The following is a 26,449-nucleotide window of genomic DNA, read 5'->3' on the forward strand; positions in this document are numbered from 1 at the left end:
GCTCTCAACTTTTCTATTTTCATCTCTTGCTGTATTTTTTTATTATATGGCCGTGTTCATCCACTATGCTACACAATATAATATGCCTCTTTCTGTAACAGGCTTTGAAAAGTGTGTCATAAATAAACTAAGATGATGATAAATAGGCAAAGAAAACAAAACGTAGAAAAAAGAGGTACTTCAGTGGAATCATAAAGTAGAATGCCTTGATTGAAATGTATCTGGGAATGTAAATGAATAATAGAAACATAGAAATGATGGCAGAAGAAGACCAAACGGCCCATCCAGTCTGCCCAGCAAAAGAATGCATGAGCCAGCCATAAATCTACTGTATGAATCCACTGAGGTGCCTGCTGCTTCCTTTAATGTTCTTCATCAAATTGGAAGTTATGATGTCCATCCTATCTGCAGGCACAGTCAGTATAATGCTTTTTGTCTTATGGCACTTTCTTGAAAATGACATCTTTTTCAGATGTAGGAGGCTTTTTTTTTTTTTTATTAGGTAATGCAGAACTTATCCATAGGTTTTGACCTTTGTCTCACCTGCAGTCCTTTCAGGTAGGGGGGAAGAACAGAGAGAAATGCTGTCTAGGCCTGACTTCCTGGCTTGCAAAGAATTGTATAATATTAACATCTCATGAGAGTAATAATTTTGATTACTCTGAAATCATTACATAGGTCTAACCTTTTTTAAAGCATAATTTGGACAGCAATTTTCGGTTAGTTTTGTGTATTATGTTATACATTACTAATTTAACTACAAACCTCAAGAGTGAAAAAGTATCAAAGATGAATGTTATAAAGATTTCACTCCAAGATATGCTGATTAATAAGATCGTTTATAACAAAGGCAAAACCGTCATATAATCTTTGAAGCTGACTGCAAAAAACCAAAAGGATTTAACTGTCAATCACGATAATATAGTGTGCAGTCAGAGTCAAAGATTATATGAAAGTTTTGCCTTTGTTGATAACATCATTTATATTCTGTGTATCTTGGAGTGAACTCCTTATAACATTCATTATGTTAGAAGCATGCAATATATTTAAATATCACATATCTATTTAAACATTTTTATATACAATAAACCTTAACTATGGGGAAACATATTTTACATACTGTATAATATGTACAGTGCCATTTAATAAGGTGTGGTATAAACATTTACTAATAAAGCTTGCACTTTTTATGTTTTTGCACTACTAGAACTGAAACGAAAGATAACTAATATAACATACTTAGTGTGTCATTTAATTATGCCCAATTTTCATATGAAACAAACAAGTTGAGATTTATGGTAATACATTTTCAATTTTGCTGGCAGAAGCTAAAACCTGAATCTTCAATCCTCAAAAATAATCCTCGCGTAGGCTATGGAAACAAAATTATTATCTGTAATAAGAAGCATTTTCACCATTCTTTAGAAAAATAATTTTCTACGAAAAATAAGCATGCCTTGATATTGAACAGTGAAGTTTTGGGGCTTGTTAAAGGAGAACTAAGGGTATACAGAAGTGTTTATTAAATCGTGACTGAAGACGTAGAGTCAAAACTGATTTCATGATAGAAGTTGTAAATGAATAAACACCATGGAGAACGCTACCACACAAACTGAGTTCGAAGGTTGTAGTGTTCATAATGCTAATTGCAGATTTTAATCTGAATGAAGGGATTGCTGAATGGACCAAGATTGTGAGAGAACTACATCAACAGTTTATTGATACTGGAAGTAAGAAGGAAGAATGGTTCATAGTGTAAAATAAGTTAGCACCAAGAAAAACAAAGTTTACTATTTGTTCTGAAGAAAAACTAGCTTCCTGTGATTGCAATAAATAAATGACAGAGATAGACATTTGATTGAGTTTGAATGCTTTTAGAAGGACCAGTGTTTGTACATGGGCAGCTACAATATGTGTGTCACTGACAAGAACAAGAAATAAGATAGCTGAAAAATGTATATTGCTGACAAAAAAAATAATCAAGGATGATTGCTGCAGAATAGTATTTAGTGGGAGTAGTTTCAGTCATTTTTGATGGGCTTAAAAGCTAGTATACAAATAGAAACATGAAGATTTTTGCTGATAAAGACCACTTGTCCCACCCAGTCTGCCTATTTTGTTGTGAGCAAACGATGTCAGTGGAAAAAGCCCCAAACCACAGTATCAGTGGAAACAAACAGGTAAGAGAATTCAATTTACTGTCCACCAATTTGTGCTGTTCACAGGCAAAATTTATTCATAAAGCCTCAAGTAAGTGATTAGCGGTCCCCTGACATGGGTCATGTTTCGAAAAACTGCATCGGGAGGGACCAAATCTAAAACAAAGAGTAATAAAAGTCAAAACGTGTACAAACAGGGCAATAGGACAAAAACAGCAGATAGTACAGCAAAAAATGTAAAACAACAATAATGAAACATGGTAGTGTGAAGTCTCCCCAGTAATTCAAAGGTCAATAATCTAAGTAAGCTCTCTCAGAAGTATTTCTAGAAAAAAATCAGGAAAACAAAATCAGAGAAGACAAAATATAGCAAGTTCAGTGACAAATAATCCAGGCTGATAAAAATTATAACTTACTTATTTATAGTGGGCCGGATTTTCAAAAGGTTAAGCGTTAAGGTTAATCCTAAAACCCTGGGATGCGTGTAAGTCCCGGGGCTTTACAAAAGCAGCAGGGTGGGGGCGGGGCCAGAGGCCTCCGATAGAGCGGCCATTGCTGCTGTGTTGGAGGATTGCATGCTGGCAGGCTGCCGGCAAGCGCAAAAGGTAAATTAAAATTTTTTTGGGGGGGGGGTTAGAGTAGGGCTAGGGGGAGGAAAGGTTAGGGGAAGGGGTGGGAAGGTCAGGTTAGGGGGAAGGGAACAGGGGAAGGCAGCGTGGCTCGGTGCGCGCAAGGTGCACAATTGTGCACCCCTTGCGCGCGCAAGTTATAAAATCGGGTGTACAAGTGCGCGCGCCGGGTAGCACATGCACATGTATGCCCATGCACACCTTTTAAAAATCTACCCCAATATATATATATATATATATATATAACACAAGTGCCTTACCGGATCATTCAATAACAAGTATAAAGAACAGCAAAACTGAGGGGAGAAGTAATAAAGAGATTTAAATAGCGTTCAAAAAGGCACCAAAACAATGATCATATGACAGCATCTGTCTATCTTGTGCACGTCAGTAGTTAGAAAAAGATAGTGATAATGTCATGTAAGGTGGAAAGGAATCAATGACAAGCATAGAAAAACATAGGAAAACAAAGGGTTAAATAAATTGACTGAGGAGAGAACAAGTAAATCAGAAGAAAACGGATCAGTCCATCCCCACATTGGAACCATGTGGGAGTAATGATTTGACAGTAAATATCCAGCGGAGTTTTTCAGCTGCTGAAAATACAGGGTTGGATTTTAAAAGGGTTACGCGCATAAGGTACGCGCGTAACCCTTTTAAAACCCCCCTGCGCGCGCCGAGCCTATTTTGCATAGGCTCAGTGGCGCATGCAAGCCCTGGGGCTTGCAAAAAGGGGCGGCCAGGGGGGGGCGTGGCCAGGGGGGGCGTGGTTTGGGATTGGGGCGTGGTTTTGGATTGGGGGCGTGTTCGGGATGAGTGGGTGGTCCGGGGGCATGGCCGAGTGCCCCGACACAGTGGCCTGTGTCGGGGCCTGCCGCGCCGGCGCGCATAAGTTACTACTGCCCGGCAGTAGTAACTTTTCAGATAAAGGTAGGGGGGATCTAGATAGGGCCAGGGGGGGTGGGTTAGGTAGGGGAAGGGAGGGGAAGGTGCGGGTGGGGGGGGGGTGTGTGGAAGGAAGGTTCCCTCCGAGGCCGCTCCAATTTCGGAGCGGCCTCGGAGGGAACGGGCAGCGCGTGCAACCCCTTGCACGCGCCGACCCCGGATTTTATAAGATACGCGCAGCTACACGCGTATCTTATGAAATCCAGCGTACTTTTGTTTGCGCCTGCTGCGCGAACAAAAGTATGCGCGCACGCTGTCTTTTAAAATGTACCCCAGCGTGCCCCACAAACCATTTTTGAGAATGCAGCCCTCCTTGTCCAAAATGAATGACTCGCTCACAGTATCATCAAGGACCCAAGGACCTCTGGGTATGACATCTCCATCTTTGGTTTTGAATCTATTATCATGATCATTGTCTCCTACTGAGCAAATGATAGTAGAGAATGGTCTCTCATTTGTTCCCTCTTCTTCTTATGATTCTTTCAGGTTTGCGTTCACTTTCAACAATTTATGAGACTTTTACATATTAAGTTGTTTTTCTTTCATCCTCTGACTCCTGTACTTCTGATAATTTGGTCATTAGCAGGAAATCAATATGGGTCCCTCCTGGACTGATCAACCCTTTATTTCTCTCTTTTGAGCACCTGGTACTGTTTGACATTGACAACTCAATGGGCTGTTTTTTTAGGGATGCTTCAGACATCGAAGCGCCCTCATTCTAAGTGCGTACAGACTCTAAGTGCATATAGACAGCACAGCTTCTGACAAGGAAATGTCCCTAAAAAAACAGCCCATTGAGACCAATGATTAAAAGAAGGCTTTTTGCCATTGAAAGCTTGTACTAGCTTAGCCTCTGGGCACCAATATATGAGGTCACATTGGGTTCCTTTACCCACTTATACGTGTAACAGGATTTATGTATTTGGGATAATATTATTGCATACCTTAATATCAGGATAACATTATCATCCCAAAATCCTCTATTCGTCATAAACTTATTGGCAACTGAAACATTTTTAAAAAAGGGACTAGAAAATGTTAAGATATCTTTGATTAATACTGAATAAGCAAATAGTAAAAAACATTTGCTATATAACCTTCTATTAGATTATAAACTTGATATTCTAGATCTAATAGAAACATGGTTTCATGAAATGGAAGAAGTAAACATTAGTCAACTGATCCTTCAAGACTTCTCTTTTACATAACTAAAAATAGGAAAGGAGGGGGGAGAAGGGTAGAGTTTGTTTTAAAAAAATACAATCTCACAAGTCCTCCTTCAGTACAACAAATAGAGGGCAGTGAGTGTGTACTGGCTAAAATATGAAGCTAGGGGACATGTACCTTATTGTTAATCTATCGAGCCCCAAATACTAGAGACTGATCAGTTTTGAAATTATTGGAACTGATAGACATTTGAATGAAATGTCCCAAATTAATTGTGATGGAAACTTCACTGTTCATATTGATTAATCTAATTCAAGTGAAGCTAATCACATCTTACATTCCTTGACAGTGTTAGGTTTCTCACAGACCATTCGTAAACCTGCTCATCAGGCAAGTCATATGCTACATCTAATTTTTCAACCAAGTGTGGTTAGTGTAGGACTATCGATCGATAATACGTCCATCCTTCCTGTCTTTGTCAGATCATTTCATGATCAAAGTTTACATTATTGATTCTTTTATTCATTAAACCTCTTATGGTTTATAGTTTATTACACTTGATATACTGCAAGTATGATTGAACAATCCAAATGGTTAACATACCAGAAAATATACATAAATAAATGATAACCCTTGACAGAGAATACATAAATGAATCACAGTTAAAATAAAAGAACTACTTCACAGCTGTTAGAGATAGATTCTTAAAGTCTTAGATGTTCCTACTCTAAAAAAAAAATCTTTTGAAACTTGAAAAATATATTAGTAGATCTCCAGACTTTGGAGGATCTAGTAGGGGGATAAGTCACTTGATGAGATGGTCAAATTATGGAATCAAGAGTGAAAAAAGAGAATTGATTCCATGACACCTGTTTAGATATATCAGGTTTTTAGTTGGAGAAAACTCCCTGTGGTTTACCCCTGAGTTTAAGGAAATAATAATAATGAAAAAACCCTCATAAATTAGAACAGATTTGGAGGAATTTGGCAAACAAATTTGGAAACAGGTAAAGAATTATAAGAAGCTATAAAAAGTACAAAAATCCCATTCTTTGTTGCTGAAATAGAAGAAATACTAGGTCAACCATATGAGTTATTTACAATTGCCAAATGACTGTAAGATTCCAGAAAACAGTTCATTGCTCTGGATATTTCAGCAAATTATTATAATTTCTTTTATATTTTTTCTTTAGCAAAATCTAGTAATGCAGACAGGAATTAGAAGCTAAAATCATTATAGAGTCCTCTTCTTCTAAGGTTCCTACTTCTCAGTGCCGGGAGATAATAAGGGAGAAGATGGGTCAAAAGCCCCCTCATTATTTCAGTCATTGGAGAATTATTAGGGGGGGGGGGGGGAGGGACTACCACTTCATGCTGTCTGCACTCCAGACTAGTTGATTAATTAAAAAAAAAAAAAGAGGATGATTTTATCCTTTCCTCACTTTTAGCATTATTTGCATCTCGGAGCCTGACAGATGGGAAAGAAGAGTTTTCCTTTCTGCGTCCCTTATCTACCACCACTCTTGGTCACCAAAGTTTAATGACAAGATAGGGGACTTCTGTTTTCACTCTTTCTGTACATACTATTAATAGTCAGTAAAGATCTCTTTGGATGTAATTTTGCTAAGTTTCAATATAATCAGAACCCTGGTTTTCTGCAGCAGATTTTTCAAGATCCTGTGGCAAGAGTTAGCAAATTCTGTGGCAAATTTGCTTACACCCGACTGTACTCAAAATGTCAATTTTTTAAAATTGAGAACCATTCATATTGCTTGATTTTAAACAATATTTAAATTAAATACAAATAAAAATGTTCCAAGTACAAAATCAATAATTTTTCAAATTAAGACATACAAGTACAAACTTCTAACTGTGAAATATCACTTTTTTTTTTAATAGAAATGTTGCAGTTCTTGTCATCTTTCTAATTATTTGAGCTTCTGTATGCTAAAACTGCCCTCAACATCTGCAGTTTGTCATTCTGTTAATGAAACAAAGATATGTGCATGTATACTGGACACATGATAACAGATTCAAAAAGGGGTTCAATTAGCACAAATTGAAACTTGTCAGCAATAATGTCAGTCATCAAGGCTTCTTTGAACTGAGATTCATGCAATCTCTGTCAACAGTGGGACTCCAGCATTTGCAGACTTCCAAAAACACATCCAGTTCTCTGTAAATGGTGCATAATTGGCCACATATGCAAGGCCTTTGTGTCACATTTCAGGATGGTGAACCCTTGGACCATTGTCAGATTGGCATAGTCTAGGTCGTGTGAGTATAGACTAGGCCCCAGCAGGTGGCAACCGCCATGTTACTGGCTATGGTCAGGACAGCCAGTGTCCAGGTAGAGACAGAAGACAGGTTAAAATTAGGTCTGGCTGAGTTCAGGTAGAAATGAGGAGACAAGCTAAAATCCTGACAGACAGCAAGCAAAGCAGCATCAAAGATCAGCCTAGGGCAAAAATGAGATGTTGCCCAAGGTGGAGAAAAAGAAGGGTAGGCAGGGAGACAGGAGCAGAGCAAGACAGGAAGCTGTCAGATTGGAACAGCCTAGTTCATGTGAATGGAGGCAGGTACACAGCAAACAGGCAGGCAGACAAGCAGGAACAGGAGTCAGGATCAGGATTGAAAACAGCACCTAGGCAAGGAATCCACAAGAGGATCAGTTGCTGAAGTGCTGGCTAGGTGCACTGAGCCTCCTTATATCATAAGGCAGTGATGTTATCAGCCAGTGCCACAGGAAGTCCTGGATGCAGGGCCAATAAAGGCTCATAGTTTGAGGTCTACCTCTTAATCAGAGCCACTGGATGCAGCACAGTGCCAGAAACTATATTGGAGGAGCCTGTGGCCAGAATGCACCTTTGGGGAGGTAAGATAAAATTCGTATATAGGTCATCTCTCCATCTATGAATTTTATCAAAATCATCTTTAATTTGAAAAGGATTTAAGAGATCTTTGAGGGATCAAACATTGTAACTGCTTACTCTGGCCACTCCAACTTCACCTCCCTCACTTTACTTCAGTACTGGAGGAAAGGGGTAGGGGCTGGAACAGGCTATTTATGAGGGAAGGAGTTGACACAGGAGCAGAAAAAGAACTGAGATTGAAGGCAGGCAGGCAGGCAGGTACCCTGCAGTTATCTTCAAAAGATTGAATTAAAAGGTATGAAAGTTTTCAGGAATGTTGATTCTGTAGCAAACTACAAAATATATGGCAACAAGCTGATTATGCGGTTTCTCCTGTGACAACAAAATCGGGGGAGGCTAGGGGCACTGCATATTATGTCTTCTATTAGTGCTCTGATTAGTCCTCAAGATCCTGACCCTCATGGATGGTTGAAAGTAGGAAGAGAAGAATTCAGCAAATCATTAAGATAATAACTCCTTTAAACAATGTTTATTTCCTGCTGCGAACAAAAGAAATACTATACTGGGACAGAGCAAAAGTCCATTAAGCCCAGCATTCTGTTTCTGACAGTGGCCAATCCAGGTCACAAGTGCCTGGTAAGATTCCAAAGAATTGTTTCAATCCTTCTTGCTCATAACTTGGATAAGCAATGACTTTCCTAAGTCCTCATGGCTAATAGTGGTTTATGTACTTTTCCTTTAGACTATCATATCTTATCTCAGCTGTCTCTTCTCCAGGCTAAAAAGCCCTAACCTGTTTAGCCTTTTCTCATAGGGGAGCTGTTTCATAACCTTTATCATATTGGTCACCCTTCTCTGCACCTTTTCTAGTTCTGCTACATCTTTTAGAAATGGAGGCGACATGAACTGCACATAATAGTCAAGGTGTGGTCACACTATGGATTGATACAGAGGCATTATGATATCTTCCATTTTATGGGAGACCCTGGACTGGCCGCACCTATCCCATGTACCATTGAAGCCTCTGGACACTACCAGGATCTTCGCATAGCTGGGACATCGCCATCATGCGCAGGCCCTGTCGCGCTGTGCCTCCCTCTAGGCACACATGCCCTCCTCCTAGCTTTCTAGTCCCCATAGCAGGAAAGCCCTGCCAATGTTCCCTTAATGACATCAGCGCGGCTGGGAATTTAAACCCCTGCTGTGCTTCAGCCCACTACCTCAGCAACAGGTCCCTCTGCCTTGCAGTGCATGTTGCTAGTCATGTTTCTGTGCCTTGCCTCCTTGTCTCCTTGTTGCTTCCTTGCCTTGCCATCCCTGTCTTGGTTGTCTTGCTTGTGTCTCACTCCTGTACCTTGACTTGTCCTGTCCATTTGTCTCTACCTGACTCTGCTTCGGATCCTGATTACTCTCTTACCTGTGCCTAGTATTGACCTCTGCTACAGACCCTGACTACTTTCTTGCCCGCTGTCTGGTAACTGACATCTGCTACGGACACCGGCTTCTCTTTGTACTTCTGCTCTCCTGGCCTCGGCCCGGATTCTGAAACTGTCTCTCGCTGCTGGCCCTGACTTTGGCTTGTACCTGGAGCCTGTCTCCTCGCTGCCAGCCCTGATCTCTGCTCGTACCTGGACTATTTCTGACCGCTCCTTAAGGGATACTCGCCTAAGCACTGTTGGCCCCTGGAGCTCAAGGCTCAACCTGCAGGAAATGGGGCTGGTGTAGGTAAAACACCAGCTTCCGTCCCAGCAAAGGCATGTCCAACAGCTGTCGGTATGGGCTTAGTAGGTTTGCCTACTAGGCTGCTTCAACGACGCCTCAACCCAAGGACTTACATCCATGACAATTTTCTATTCCTTTCCTTATAATACCTAACATTCTGTTTGCTTTTTTGACCACTGTTGCACACTGAGCTGAGGATTTCAAAATATTGCCCTCAGTAATTCCAAGTCCTTTTCCTGGGTTGTGACACCTAATATGAAACCCAGCATTATGTAATTATAGTTTGGATTATTTGTCAGGACTGGGCAGGCCCATTTCAAGATCATCCCTGAACAGGAACAATACAGAGCTTGAAGGTCTTCTGTGGCAGGGACAAGGCAGGCTGTGGTCAGGGCAGGCAGAACTGTATTCAGGCAGGAGTCTGGGCAGGAAGAGATCAAACAGAGTAGGAGTCCAGACAGAGATTAAAGCAGGCGGAGATAGGACAAAGCATGAGCAGAAGTCAGTTCAGGTCAGCAATAAAAAATCAGTCTGAGGAAGGCTGACTGGAGGCAATGCAAAGCAGGACAGAGAAACAAGGTAGGATGGAGCGGCAAGGCTAGGAACACAAAGGCAGAAACCAGGTAAAACCCACAGACAGGAACAAGGCTGAAACTGGAATGGGGGTGCAAGGTAGGGTACAGACAGGCTAGTTAGGCCACAGAGAGGCCTGGGTAAGACAAGTTCTGGACAAGGAACACAGAGTCAGAATAGGCCTCTGGGATGAGGCAAGGATAAGACAAGGAATACAGACAAGCTAGGCCACCAGGAGACCTAGACAGGACAAGGGCAAGAAATACATAGATTAGGAGGGCGACTGGGAGGCTCAGACTGGATAGGAACAAAGCATGGGACAAGCTTTGTTCCCATAACCATGGGAGATGGAGGAAACAGGAGGACCACTGGGAGGCCCACAGGAAAAGGAAGCCCACAGGAAAACAAACAGAAACAAGATAAGACAAGAAGGACTAAACAAGCCACAGAGGAAGCACAAAACCACAAGGGTGGCTGGAGCAAGAAGCTGAGGTGACTCGATGGTGAAGACCATAAGCAAAGAGTGAGGGAAGGTTATATAGAGCTGGCTTTGCTGCATCATGCAGCTTTCATGGTGGAGACTAGAGCAGGATTGAGTGCAGCCCACTGAGGGCCCCTGCTGGCAGGGAGGCCGCCTAGTAGCCAGTATTGTTACATTATTCTTCTCTATATGCATCACTTTGTACATGTTCATATTACATTTAATCTGCCATTTAGACAACCAATCCCCCTGTCTCGTAAGGTCTTCTTGCAATTCTTCACAATCTGTTTGTGATTTAACTATTTCACAGTTGTATGACAGACCCTTTGGTCAATTCTCCATTTAGACCCGGGTGAGCCCTTATTTCAGCTGGAGAGAGAGTGCAGGTTAATGTGAGGGGAGGTACCATTCAAATGCAGCCCCTCCCTTTGAGGGGTCAGGAATGGCCAGCCCTTTGAGAGTCTATTTAGCAGTTCTCCCCAGAGGGCTCGAGAGGCTGTCCCTTTTGGTTTGCTAAGAGTTAGGATGTAGAGGGGAGCTTAGATTTTGGTTTTTTTCGGGCTCACTCAGTAGAATCAGGCTAAAATAGCCTGGGGATACTGACCAGGATCAGGAGGGGTTTTCCTTTCCAGTCTACTCACTAGCTGGTTGTGATATCCCTCTGAGTTGGTTTTGAGGCTTTTGAGATTTTTCGTGGTAGGAGCCTTGTGAGACACCTGGGCCTTCTTGGGCACATGGATTGGGGAACCCTGTGTCTCGGACACCCAGGGATAGGGAAGACCTGCCCCTGAAGTGGTGGTGACCATCTGGAAGGAACAACTCTGGTGTTAATATCAGTTTTTTGGGGAAAAGAAACTGTTTTGTTAGAAGATCCAGGAGGAAGTTTTGGCTGACCTTCCTTCCTGTCTGAAGCAAGAAAGCTGCTTGCTTCAACGGGATCCTTCCCATCAAGGATCCAGGGAGAAGAAAAGTCTAAGAACTATGGGGAGAGCCTGAAGATCTGCTCACCATGAGTGAAGAAAGCACCTTGCACTGGGGACCCTCATCCAGAGTTTCACCACCCTGGGGAGAGAGACACAAGATTTAGTCTCTGTGCCATAGACTTGTACTATATCTATCGGCTTGGAAGGGGTTTTTGACCAACCTAAAAGACCCTGCCCCTCTGGGAGCTCCATTTGTCTTAATTCAAGAAAGTGGATGTTTCCCTGGCCCTGATAAGTGAGTCCTGCACAGATAGAGGGAAGAGACTGTTAAGAAATTGAGAAGAGAATTCTGTGGTGCTGCAGTTTGAGTTTTGTGCCATTCATCACCAGTGTTAAAACAGTAAAGACTTTAATTTTGGACACTAAACCAGTGACTCCAGATTATTTATTTTACACTCTCTGCACACACATTAAGGACAAGTGTCCTCTCCCAAGGAAGCACAAAGAGCAACAGAAGAATGTGTAAAAAGGTCACCCCTGTCACATTGCACCCTGGAATTGTAGCTCTCCCCCCCCCCCCCCCCACCTACAAAGAATCCGGCCCTGGGAGAAAGAGGGAATGTGAAAGAGCTAGCCAGTGAGAGGTTCCAGCCTTGAGGAGAAACAAATTCTTTTATGTCCCCACCTGCGGGATAGAAACACCGGAGTGGGGTTACAGTTATCACTATTTTGTAAATGTGTTCCTTTTTATTTTAGCCAATTTATGTATTACTTTGGTAACAGATAAAATAATTATGCCAATAAAGTTATCTGAATCTGAAATTCAGGTTTTGTTAGTCTCTTGTGACCCCCACTCCCTCTTTCCTTCTCTTTCTGAATAGAACAGGAGGGGAGGGGCTGGATTGGGGAGCAGAGCAGCTGAGCTTTGCTTTGCTTTATTCTGCTCCTTACTGGTCCCTTCCCTTCCTGTTCTCTGCAGCTGCCTGGGAAGAGAGAGGCTGAAGTAAAATGCGAAGGGATTTCTCTGCTGAGTGAGATTCTGACCAGCTGGAAGATAGTGAATCATCAGCCAGCTCCGTGCCCCCAGATGTTCACCCCCATCCCCACCAGGCACAGGCTTAGTAGGCCTATTGGAAAATTCAGGCCTGTCTGGAGATTTGGGAATCCAGACATTTCATGATAAAGACCTAGTAATTTAACAATGCATTCAACTGATGTTTGTCAATCTAATTTAATGGTTAAACTTTTTATTAAAGGAAGTAGCATTAAAAATGTACATTCCAGCATGCACGTTTCTTATACATATTAGAACTCAGTATAAAAGGATCACCAGTTTTTACATAAGCAGTTTATGTGCAGAAAACAACAATATGAGGTGACATAATTCGATCCCCAGAATCTAAGCCAGTCCCTTCCCTCCCAAACCCATTAAGACAGAGATTACAGCATGAAAGTAAACAGGAAAGCTTAAGGTGTACATGATAAAGTATTGAAAATATTGCATCCAGGAAAACTCAACCAATAGTTTAGGATTCTACTTCGAGCCTTAGAAGAGATAGAGTGTGGATGAAGGCCTCCTATAGTTGTAGAAATTTGTGCCAGTGGGCAGGAGATTCCTTGGCAATGTCAGTACTAATTTTAAATAGGTAAGTGCTGTATTTGCCACAAAGGAAGATTAGATTGCATTTATAAAGCATTATTTTTTTATTATTTTAATATATATTTTTTTAGATTTAGTTAAATGTATTTTATAGTTTAATGTATGTGATTTTTAAAAACTATTGTAGCTCTGTAACTTTGTTCCGACTGTGGGATGGTCCCGCGACGAGCCTCACTCACTCGGAAACACCACAACCTCAGCCATGGCAGAGATGCCACTATCACCTCCTCCAGGATACCTTCCCCTAGGTGCACCCAAGTGCACACGCCGTCCATTTAAATAGGCCCCACGGAGGGAGGCAGAGTCACAGCGCCTTCTGATGACATCAGTGCGGCTGGATATTTAAACTCCAGTCGCGTGCCTACTTGCAGTATATGTTGCTTAGTCCTTTGCCTTGATCCAGCCTGCTCTAGCTTCACCTTTTTCCTGCCTGCCCTACCTTTGTTCCAGTCTTGATCCTGCCTCCCCTTCGGATTATTTTCTTGGCCTGACCATTGCCTGGTTACTGATGCTGCCTGATCTCTGCTTGCCCTGACCTTTGCCTGGACGCCGTTGCCTGGACACTGCTGCTTGATATCCGCCTGCCGTGACCACTGCCTGAACCACTTCTCTCTTGTCTGCTGTCTGTCCTGATTTTGGCCTGCTTACTCACTCTGACTACTTCCTCTTCTCTGGACTTTCGCCTAAGTGCTGCTGGTCTCAGAATCCAAGAGCTCAACCTGCGGGGGAAGAGGCTGGAACAGGTGAAACATAAGCCCTTTTCCCAGTCAGAGTGAATCCACCTATTGTCTGTGGGGGCGCAGCTGGCTTACCAGCTGGGCAGCACCAATGTCATCACAGCTCAAGGGCTCACACTTCATGAGAGTCTCGCTTGGAGGTTATCTAAATAATAAAGCAAGTTATAAAAACAATGAATGAATGAATTAATCTGTCGCAATTATTCTTGAATTCTGTCACAGTATTGGTTTGTATCTCCTCTGCTGGTAGGTTATTCAACCAAATGAATGCACTGAAAAATGTATCTTTAGAGGGATATATATCTTGAAACTCTATAACTCCACTTAAAATCACCTCTTATCTGATGATTTTTGCAAGAATAATTATTTACTTTGCATATTTTAGTGTATAGTTTTTAGACTCTCGTATGTATTGACGAGTATTTATACCACTGTTAATGTGATTAAATAAAAAATGTGCAATATTTTATTAATGAAAGAAATTTTTATGGGACAAAGAGGAAGGTTTCATAGTACGTTCTTTTTACCACTGCAATCGGGTAATGTATTCTTTGTAATCATCAACCGACCTCCTCCGGCCCTGTTTTTTATATATTTTTCTCTATGTAGTGTGAATTTAAAATCCTTAGCGTTAATGCCGTATCAGTGTGCAAGTTTAAAGCACCTGCTTATTTTTACTAATGTCAAGACTTTGATCTAGGCATACAACTGACTTATCTGTTTAAGGTGAACTGTGTCCCAACGTTGCCGCGTTTCAGATCCCACGGATCTTTCCTCAGGGGTTTTTTTTCTCCTTCGAGCTGTCGGTAATTCTTCAGCGAGTCAATATTCATCGGGAGTTTTCGTCGGCATGAAGCTTTTCGTAGGCTTGTTCTTCCATCTTGAAATCAACTTCACGGCGGCCTGATGATCTGTTGCCACCAGTGAAGGATTACCGACAGCTCAAAGGAGGAAAAAAACCCTGAGGAAAGATCCATGGGATCTGAAACGCGGCCACGTTGGGACACAGTTCACCTTAAACAGATAAGTCGGTTGTACGCTTAGATCAAAGTCTTGACATTAGTAAAAACAAGCAGGTGCTTTAAAGTTGCACATTGATACGGCATTAACGCTAAGGATTTTAAATTCACACTACATAGAGAAAAATATATAAAAAACTCGGCCGGAGGAGGTCGGTTGATGATTTCAAAGAATACATTATCCGATTGCAGTGGTAAAAAGAGCGTAGTATGAAACCTTCCTCTTTGTCCCATAAAAATTTCTTTCATTAATAAAATATTGCACATTTTTTATTTAATCACATTAACAGTGGTATAAATACTCATCAATACATATGAGAGTCTAAAAACTATACACTAAAATATGCTTAGTAAATAATTCTTGCAAAAATCGTCAGATAAGAGGTGATTTTAAGTGGAGTTATAGGTAGGTTATTCAAGGCATTTACCACTTTCTCAGTAAAGAAGTATTTTCTCATGTTTTCTCCCTCCGACTTCATATCATGACTCCTTTGCTTGAAATTCCTTTTTGTGGAACATTTCACCATCCTGTAATTTATTGAAACCTGTCAAATATTTGAATGTTTCTGTCATATCACACATTTCCCTCCTTTCCTCCAGTGAGTTCATTTTCAGTGTCTCTTGCTTTTCTTTGTAGAGTTGGTGCTGCAGGCCTTGTGTCATTTTTAGTAGCCCTTCTCTGAATGCTTCTTTCTGCCTGCAGAACGGAACCCAGTATTCAAGGTGGGGTTTCACACATCACCTGTATAAAGACAATATTGCCTCCTTTTCCCTGCTGCTAATACCTTTCCATATGCAGCCAAGCATTCTGATAGCATTCTCTGTAGCTTTATTACATTGACTGACTAGCTTGAGGTAATCTGAAATGATTACTCCTTGATCACCATTGTATATTATAAGATTGTGCTTGTGCTTTGTTACTGCCTTCTGTGGCAGAGGTTGACTAGCTGTGGCAGGTGAAAATCTTTAGCTTAGCACCCTGCACATGGATCAAAGACTTAGGAGCCACTGTCTTGGTCCTGCTCTGTGTCTGCAGCAGGAACTACCCTCCACAGGATCATCCCACTTTAGCAGCTTAGTATGATAAGATAGTAAATGCACTCTAGGGCTAGCCTGGGCAGGAGGCACATTTTTAATAGCCTGTATGTCTGCCTGTTCTGGGAAGCAGCCCATAGTCCCACAGAGTAGGAGGGAAGGTGGACTGGAAGGCCTGATATACTAATCTTTTTCTCTATAGACACATAATCAGGCTTAGAAAGAGAGAGACTGCTAAGAAAAACCAGTCTAAGAGAGAGAGAGAGAGAATTATGAGAATGAGAGCTATAAGAAAGATGTAGACAGAGAGCAAGAGTTCTGAGAGAAACATAAGCAATGATAGAGCAAGAGCTGTTAGGGAGAGACAGGAACAGAGTAAGAGATGTGAGGTATATGGAGAATGTGAAAACTGTTGGAGAGACAGGCAGAGAGAATGTGAGAGATTGAGAAATGCAGGAAGAGTGCATGAGCAGAGACAAACGCAGGCGGGGTGAGTGCATGAGCAGTGAGAAATGCAGGCGGAGAGAGAGCATGAGCTGTGTGAGAGAGAGGCAGGAGTGCATGCATGAGTTATGAGAGACAGGGATGGAGCAAGAACCGTGAGGCACATAGATGGTGAGAGAGCAAGAGCTGTGAGGGACACAGAATGTGTGAGAACTGTTGGAACAAGAGACAGGCAGAGAGGATGCAAGAGCTATCAGAGAGACAGAGTATGAGTGCTGTAAAAGAACAGTAGTTGGTGAGAGAGCGAGAGATGTGAGAGAAGGACAGTGGCAGGGAGAGTGTGAGAACTGTGAGAGACAAACAGGGAGAGAATCTATTCCATTCCCCCTTAATTGCATTTTGTTGTTCTGACATTTTGTCCAAAAATGTTGCTGACTTCTCTCCTCCCTCCTTCTTTCCCCTTTGGTCTATTTCATCTATTCTGCAAAATTTGGTGCAGTGCAAAAAAATATGCAAATTAAAAAATCTTCATAGTATAAAACTCAAAATTGCCTGAGCGGGCCCGAATATTTTGCTACATAAAAGAAAGTACTGTGAGCTGAGTATCTCCAAATATTCAGTATTGACCAAAGAATTTTGCAGAATTGAGGTGTATCTCCAATGATAGAATTAATTAGCAGCTGGAGTCTGGGAGGCTACTAATTGTTGCGACCGTCGGTCTACGATGGCTTTGCCCCGCCTACCTTACTCTTCTTGCGGCTCCTCCCACTCACCTCGGACTACTGGCTGCCATGGCGTCTGTCTGCTGACCTCCCCGGCGTCCCTGGACCGGCTTTGGTGCTGCTTCCCGCCATGCTCCTCCAAGGTACCATACGGCGCGCGCGCGCATGCCGCCCTCATCTTTATTTCCTCATTGGCGCAAACCTCAGGGGCGTCCCCCTGAGATGACGTCACGCTGCCCGGATATTTAAGCCTACCTCTTTTGCTAGCTAATCGAGTTAGCAACGACTCGGATTCTACAGATGGGATTTGCTCTCCATACCAAAGCTACTCTGCCACTCCAGCGATATCTGGAACTCTTACTGCTAATGGGGTGCCCGCTCCTCGGGGGCCTCTTCTGCTTCTTTCAGGTGCTATCAGGAAACCGGTACTCGCTCCTCGAGGGCCCATGTTCCCTGAGACGCTGCCTGCATCTACAGTCCTGTCTACTTGGAAGACGTCACTAACAGTATCCATCTGAGAGTACAACTACCATCTATTCCACAGTACTGCTTACCTGGAACCAGGTACTTGCTCCTCGAGGGCCTGTCCTCTGTTCCAGTGCCAGATCTCTCGTCTAGTGGAACCGCTGTGTAAGTACAATACCACTGAGTCTCCCTGCTCTAAGGGACCAGGTACTCGCTCGAGGGCCTGCTCTCCCTGTCTCAGAGCTTCTCCTATTCTACCTGGGACTCTGTGGGGCAGATTTTCAAAGGGGTACGCGCGTACCCCCCGAAAACCTGCCCCAAGTTCCCCCCTGCGCGCGCCAAGCCTATGTTGAATATGCTCGGCGGCGAGCGCAAGTCCTGGGGCTTTCTGGGGGGGGGGGGGGCGTGTCGCAGCGGCGTGTCAATCGGGGGCGGGGCTGCAGGTGTGGTTCCGGCCCGGGGGAGTTTCGGGGGCGTGGCCGAGGCCTCCGAAACAGCTCTGTGGCCGGGGAATCGCGCGCCAGCCAGCTGGCCGGCGCGTGCGAGAGGCAGGCGTAACTTTTAAAACAAAGGTGGGGGGGGGGGTGGTTTTAGATAGGGCTGGTGGGTGGATTAGGTAGGGGAAGGGAGGGGAAGGCACGGGGGGGGGGGTGGAAGGAAAGTTCCCTCCGAGGCCGCTCTGATTTTGGAGCGGCCTCGGAGGGAACGGAGGTAGGCTGCGTGGCTCAGCGCGTGCAGGCTGCCGATTTTGGGCAGCCTTGCGCACACCGACCCCGGATTTTAAAGGATACGCGTGGCTACGCGCGTATCTATTAAAATCCGGTGTACTTTTATAAAATCTATCCCTGTATGTTTCTCACTGTGTACTCATAACTCTCAGACTCTTTCCACTACAGCATAGCCAAGCAGTGGATCCGCTGTTCCAGCGTCCTGTGGGATACTCGCCCAGCCGGGCTCAACATCTACTACTCACTACTGCCATCTCTGGTGGTTTCCAAAACTGTTTATGTGTCCAGAGTGTAGCCTGACATCGTGGTCCCTCACGGGACTGCCCCCCCGTGGACGTGGTCAGCTGCCACAGTGTCCAAGGATCCACCCACTATCCACACTAGGATAGTAAGAACTAAGAGCTCAATATTCAGCTACTGGCAGCTAGCAAAGGGGGTCATTTTTCAAAGCGATCGCACGCGAAAAGTCCCTTTTCGTGAAAAGTCCCCTTTTGCGTCGATCACTAAAAAGGGATGGCGTCAAGACTGGAACAGGAGGAATCGGGGCAGTACTGGGGTGGACGAAGTAAAGACAGCGTGGACGGCGAAAAGGTAAGGAGCCTTTTCGCTTCCAATTTCGCGCCCAATAGCACCACTTTTTACGATGGCGCTATTGGGTGTGAAAGCCGGCAGCGATCGCAGGCCTGCCCCCCCCCTCCCCACTGTACTGCGCGATTCATGACGCTGCGGTAGATTAGAAAATCTAGGCCAAAGTTATCTGGTTAGTGGGTATGCTGCTGAATATACCCATATAAAGGAGTGTTTGATAGACCCCCTTTAAAATCCCTGGAACCAGGCATTTAGCCTGGCCCACCTTAAGCCACAGACTAGAAGGGACTTCTGTTCTGAGGGCGTTTTCATAAGAACATAAGAAATTGCCATGCTGGGTCAGACCAAGGGTCCATCAAGCCCAGCATCCTGTTTCCAACAGAGGCCAAACAAGGCCACAAGAACCTGGCAATTACCCAAACACTAAGAAGATCCCATGCCACTGATGCAATTAATAGCAGTGGCTATTCCCTAAGTAAATTTGATTAATAGCCGTTAATGGACTTCTCCTCCAAGAACTTATCCAAACCTTTTTTGAACCCAGCTTCACTAACTGTACTAATCACATCCTCTGACAACAAATTCCAGAGCTTTATTGTGCGTTGAGTGAAAAAGAATTTTCTCCGATTAGTGTTAAATGTGCTACTTGCTAAATTCATGGAATGCCCCCTAGTCCTTCTATTATTCGAAAGTGTAAATAACCGATTCACATCTACTCGTTCAAGACCTCTCATGATCTTAAAGACCTCTATCATATCCCCCCTCAGCTGTCTCTTCTCCAAGCTGAACAGCCCTAACCTCTTCAGCCTTTCCTCATAGGGGAGCTGCTCCATCCTTTTTATCATTTTGGTTGCCCTTCTCTGTACCTTCTCCATCACAACTATATATCTTTGAGATGTGGCGACCAGAATTGTACACAGTATTCCAGGTGCGGTCTCACCCTGGAGCGATATAGAGGCATTATGACATTTTTCGTTTTATTAACCATTCCCTTCCTAATAATTCCTAACCTTCTGTTTGCTTTTTTGACTGCTGCAGCACACTGAGCCGACGATTTTAAAGTATTATCCATTATGATGCCTAGATCATTTTCCTGGGTGTTAGCTCCTAATATGGAACCTAACATTGTGTAACTACAGCAAGGGTTATTTTTCCCTATATGCAACACCTTGCACGTGTCCACATTAAATTTCATCTGCCATTTGGATGCCCAATCTTCAGTCTTGCAAGGTCTGTTATGGTAGTGGACCCTTGACCCGGGGCGAGAGAACACCCACCTGCGGGACCTTGGTGAACTTCGCCTCCGGAAGGTGGAAATCCTGAAAACAGCCAACCCCTCGGTGACCTCAGCTGGGCCACAACGTATCCGGGTTCAGGCCAGGAACAGGCAAACACACAGTCCGGAAACCAGGCAAGTGTCGAGACAGGCGACAAGCAAAACAGCAGGGTCCAAATCCAATCCGGGGTCGAGGCAGGCGGCAGGCAAAACAGCAGGGTCCAAGTCCAATCCGGGGTCGAGGCAGGCGGCAGGCAAAACAGCAGGGTCCAAGTCCAATCCGGGGTCAAGGCAGGCGGCAGGCAAAACAGCAGGGTCCAAGTCCAATCCGGGGTCAAGGCAGGCGGTAGGCAAAACAGCAGGGTCCAAGTCCAATCCGGGGTCAAGGCAGGCGGCAGGCAAAACAGCAGGGTCCAAGTCCAATCTGGGGTCAAGGCAGGCGGCAGGCAAAACAGCAGGGTCCAGAATCCAAGCAGGGGTCAATCAGGAGACAAAGCAGCACAAGGAAACAACCAAACACAGGGACCTGATTGTGAAGGCATCCAAACCTTCACTGAGGGCGTTTAAATTCCCCTCCCTGATGACGTCATCTTCCGGGGCCGGCCTCTATTCCGCGACCCGGCCCCTTTAAGAGCCGGGGCCAGCCGCGGTTCTTCTGACGCTGCTCCTCGGAGGGTAGCTGCCGCCGCGGCCCGTGCGCCGCGGACCGCCGGGAAGAAGACCTTGGACGGGCGCATGGAGGAGGTAGGGGGGTCCGGTCGCGTGCAATCGTGATTGGGCCTCACAACAAGGTCCTCCTGTAATGTATCACAATCCGCTTGTGATTTAACTATTTTGAATAATTTTGTTTCATCCGCAAATCTGATAACTTCACTCATCGTATTCCTTTCCAGATCATTTATAAATATATTGAAAAGCACCGGTCCAAGTACAGATCCCTGAGGCACTTCACTGTTTACCCTTTTCCACTGAGAAAATTGACCATTTAATCCTACTCTCTGTTTCCTGTCTTTTAACCAGTTTGTAATCCCCTTAGAAGGGGTTAAAAAGCTAGGCCCAGGGAGCCCAGGGGAAGAGGCTGAAGCTGAGGAAAGTTCAATAGTGACTAGGCTGTGTATTACACTGCTGTGCTGTATTGTTACTATTGAAAGCTGCTAAGCAGTGCTGTGCCTTTGTTTTTATGCAAGTAATAAAAGGTTTATGAGCAAAGCGCCAGAGTCTAGCCTGAATCTGTTCTCTGGCCAGCCATAGACCGCTCACTGTGCTATGCTATGCTAAAGTTAGCCAGATAATGCTGAAAATTGGTATGAGCTGTATCCTGCTAATTTAGTCATCATTTTGGTCTTTTATCTGCCATCATTTACTGTGTTACTATGATACCTGGTGCCACCCCTTACCAGCCCCCATCCTGCTTCTGTACTTTTTGGATAACTTTTTTGACTAGGTAAAAAGTTATTGGCTATCTCAGGTCCAGGCAACGCAGTGGGATTTTCAAATGGTGCTGAATATGGATTTTTAGAAGTCCTAGTGGAAATATAGGCATACACGTAGCAGAATCTGTTCGGCAGGCTATGCACTCTTCATGTTAACCGAATCAATGTAGTAATTTGGTGGTGCTAAGGAGCCATCTGGTAAGGCTGCAAGGACATAGGCAGCCAGATGTGTGGCTAACATCCATGCAAGTGTTAATGTGGGGCACTGTGTTTGGAAATGGCAGGAGAGCGATGCTGGTTGTAAACTTTAAAAAAAAAAAAAAAGGGGGATCTTGATGCTCAACTACCTAGGAAGGTGGAATTCAGTGGAAGATGAAGACAAAAAACTTCTTGGATAAGGAGCACTAGCCTACTGGCACTCGCACTATAAAGTTGCCAACTAGGACAGTAATTTCTGTCCTTGGCAGTGTGGAAGCAATAACTGGCTAGACTGGATACATTGATTGGTCTTTTTCTGCTTTCAGCTACTATGGTGCTAGGTACCAGACTATAAATTAGGTACCATAAGTGTTTTAATACACAAGACTTAATGAAATATGCAATACATCCTTTTCAGCTGAAAGGGAAATGTCAAGGTAGCTTAGGGTGGCTTGTCCTGGATAAGGTTTTGTGCTTCAGATGAATAAACATGTATAGCAGACCTTGACTTGAAAAGATGTTCAATATTTCATATATTGTTTTTAATCCATACAGCCTTCAGGAAAAAGAACAGTCTCTCATTGTGTCCATTAAGGAAACCACTAACAAAGTAAGTATACATCCGCTATTTTATTAACGTTCAGGTAATTTGAGATGAATACTCCTAGTTTCCTTTTGTCTTGGCAGATTTCCATTTAGGTCCTTGTAATTGATAAGTGGTTAATTGATTTCTGTGTTCTAAATGCATAATTTCACAAATTTGTTTTGCATTTAAGTATAGTTTTGAAACCCCTTGCCACTATTCCATTAGTTTTCAGAGCTCTAGGTGTGTATGCTCTGGTAAAGAATTGTGTGTCGTCATGATCTGCAAACACACACTTTTCCATTAAATCCTTTTGTATTGCCACATTTTTAAAAAGAACAAGCACTGAGCCCGGAGGCATCCCACTGGTCTCTTTATTTTTACCAGCATGGGCTTCATTGTCTACCACTTCCTGGATTCTTTTGTTCAACCAGTTCCTCACCCAGCTAACTACTACTTTCCCTATGTTTTTTGGAGGCTAATATTGAATAGGCTGTTTAATGGACAAGTTATCCGGCTAAAGTTAGTCGGATAACTTGTCCCATATATTCAGGGGGATAAACATCCTGCTGAATATACAAGCTTAAAGTTACCTGGCTACATGCAGCCGGATACCAAAAACCTATCCGGCTATTTGAAAACAGCCAAGTAGGATTTTAGATATCTGGCCTTGTGTGATCAGATAACGCGCTAAGCTGGATATCTTTAAAGATATCCGGCTAAGTAGTGCTGTCAATAATGAAAAATAACAAATGAAAAAATGGGCCAGCAGGCCATCCTGTTTCTCCCTCCCCCCAAAGAATCGTATAAAGGCGCTGTCGGTCCGTGCCCTCCGCACCCCCAAAATTATTAAAATGTAACTGAAACCCCTCGACCCAGTGTTTTTTTTAAATTGCACAATCAGGCTGCCCCCTCCCTTCTCTCCAATCCACCCACCCGCAAGTATTTACAAGATTGCGGTAGCCCCACCCCATCTCTCAATCCTCCCGATTCCCGAAATACCTTACATTCTTTTGCTGGGAGCAAGGGCCTTCTGTCCTACTCTTGGTGCCTCCACAGTGCTCTGAGAGACAGCGTTGGAAGCATAAGCTTATGTTCACACTATAACCCTTCTCAGAAAAATCCTGTAAAGTCACAAAATTGAGCATAATGCTTTTAAATAATTAACTTTGTGTGTGTAAATCTATATCTATCTATGTATATTCACACATACATACATAATACAAATATGTTTCAGAAATCATGTCAGAGTGTCAGATGAATGTCATCTGTGATTTTTGGAGGTAGAATGCAAAATAAATCTGTAAGAAATACCTAAATGTATGACTTAAAATAAATTCATACTACATTGGTTGAAGGTAATCTCTGAAATGACTGGCTGGGCTGAACTGGAATGTTTCCCCTTCTCACCATAGGAAAAATATTCAAACTATCTTGTCACTTCAGTAACAGTGACACCCAGTCTCCTGTTTACCAAGCACTTTGTGAAGTAACACTGAATCCTGCAAAATTTCATTCAAAACCAATATAGCGAACCTGCCATACCAAAACAGCACAAACTCCCAGAACCCAAATAGCAACAACTCTGTATGAAAAGGCAACATTGCAAATATTCCACCTATTCCTAAATCACCAATATACCTTCTAGTGGGAAAACAGATCAAGCTAAACTGCTACAGAGCCCTACACAGAACCTGCATGCTATTTGAATACTTTACTTTGGTTCTGTATACACATCACAAACCCTCAACAAATACAGAGAAAGGGATCACAAATTAGAAATAGAAATATGCAGACAAAAACTGAATTATTCTTTGTCCTGCTATCCACTTCAGCTTCACTCTTCTGCTCTTCCACCTCCCCCTCCCTGTTCCTGTTCCCTGTAGACAGGAGGAGAGGGCGGTTCAAGAGAAGGGAAGGAGTTGGATTAGGGAGCAGAGGGCTTTTCTTTGCTTTGCACTGTACTTTGTCTGCTTCAGGCTCACTACCCCCACCCATTCTATTCCTTATGTATTGCCTGGGAGGACAAGAGCTAGAGCAGAAAGCAGAGGGCTGTTCTCTACTGCCTGAGATTTGGGGTTCTAGCCAGTACAGACTATTTCAAAACTCAAATATATATAGATTTTTAATCTATGTACACACCAAAAACAAATATATACAATAGAGGAAGGAAAGGGAAGGGGCCATGCCATGGGGGCAGAAGAGGAGCATTGTCATTGATGACAGGGAGACGGTGGTCATCTTAGAGGAGGCCGGGACATAAACAGCGATTGAGCTGCTGCCATGGAACACAGCAGCTCAATAATTTCCCTGCTTGCCATGCCGCAGGTCCTGGAGGATGGCCACTGTCAGCATCACCAGGCCCTCCATGACATCCAGGCCGCGGGTCAACCGCATCTGGAGAACCAGCACAGCATCCAGGTGTGCCTCCATGGGAAAGGGCCCAGCCTGCTCCCGTGGTCCTTCCCCGCAAGCTGGGTCGGCCTCAAACCAGCGACCCGCTCCTGGTGCCTCTGGTGCGACCTGGACATCATAGTCAATGATGACGACCTCCTCGGCCTCTATGGCTGGTGGGGCTGGAGGAACGGGGGCTGGGGATGGTGGCGTGGGGGGTGCTGGCATTGCTGCTGGCGGTGGCGCCGGTTACACATCTGAAATGAGAAAAAAGAGGTAACTACTAGGGTGCAAAATACGGAAAATGGGACCAGTGGGCCTGACAGCGTAAAATGACAATTGCCCATACTTTATATAGGCCAATACTATTAAAGGCTCACCTTGTGGTTGTGGCGATAGTGGGGGTGGCAAGGGTGGTGGATCCTGTTCCTCCTCCTTCTCCGAGGCAGAAGTACTTGTGTCTGAAAAGAGAAAAACGAAAGCATTACTGATGCGCATGATCCCAAATGGGTAGGATGAAGACATAGCGATTACCGTTTGTTATTGACATTATTAAACAAAACCTCACTTCTTACACCTCTTGCATCATCGTAAGCCTAATATTTCAAATTTTTAATGTTAAACCAACAACACATACCTTCCTGCAATGTTCTACAGGCACGCGGGGCCTGAAGGAAGTCCTGCTCCTCCCTCCTCAGTTTTCAGGCCCTCTTTTTCAATGTCTCAACCTGGCGACAGAGGAAAACAAATAGAAAACATTCAACAATGCAAGAAATTGACCTATGCCATCTATTTTTAAGAAAATTTCCCTCTGGAGCACTAGACGGGCAACACTGTTTTACCAAGACCAAATGGCCCATCCAGTCTGCCCATCAAGCTTTTGCACTTTTTTTTCTCTCACATACTTATCTGTTTCTCTTGGCTCTTCGTAACCTTTTTCATTCTATTTCCCTTCCACCCCTGCCATTAATGTAGAGAGCAGTGTTGGAACTGCATCTAAGTGAAATAGCTTAATTAGTTAGGGGTATTAACCACCTCAATAAGCAAGCTACACCCATGCTTGGGTTTCAAGTGTCTTATTTTATTTTTTTTCACGGTTTTCTGGTTGGCACCACAACAGTGCATGTACATATATAATATGCTTGTGATAATATACAAGTGTCACGCATGCATAATTTAATAACATGTTTTGAGGAATGGTGCACAAGGCTAAAGGGTCAACAAGGCAGATTTCTTCACCCACTAAGCCACAGCTATTGTTCTTCATTCTTGCATGAGCCCTGCAGCCATATTGTTGTGCGTGCAAAGCACTGGACAAAAATGTACCCTACAAAATGGTCTCGATGCAGCCACGGGGACTTTGTCCACTTGCACGTCCTTTGTCCGCTCCACAACAGTAAACAATTTTCGTGTATCAAATGCCTATTTCCATGGCCTTTCCAAGTCATCCACATCAACGGTTGTCTCGGCACCCGCTACCCTCCTGACGACACCAACTGAGACGCTCCCTTGGCTTACAGCTATAGAGGCCTCGGAACTTACCTCCCGTGGGAATGAAGCCTGGGCATTGAAAGTCGCCCTGAGCTCCCGCCAGGCCTCATCGGTCCGATCCTGGTCCCGCAGGTGCCCAGGGCGAAAATAAAGATGACCCTCACGCAGTATGCGGTAGGCCAGCAGCCTTACATCCCCCTCCAA

The 26,449-nt window shown here is 43.8% G+C and overlaps 1 protein-coding gene across 1 annotated transcript in view; it reads left to right on the forward strand.

Moving 5' to 3' along the window:
* DISC1 (DISC1 scaffold protein) overlaps positions 1–26,449 on the forward strand; it is a 699,528-nt gene that overhangs the window by 190,038 nt on the left and 483,041 nt on the right. The window contains exon 8 of the mRNA XM_029593853.1: positions 22,333–22,387. Within this exon, the coding sequence (XP_029449713.1) occupies positions 22,333–22,387 (55 nt within the window). The remainder of the gene's footprint in view (positions 1–22,332; positions 22,388–26,449) is intronic.

Source organism: Rhinatrema bivittatum, chromosome 3 (assembly GCF_901001135.1).
Source record: "Rhinatrema bivittatum chromosome 3, aRhiBiv1.1, whole genome shotgun sequence".
NCBI lineage: Eukaryota > Metazoa > Chordata > Amphibia > Gymnophiona > Rhinatrematidae > Rhinatrema > Rhinatrema bivittatum.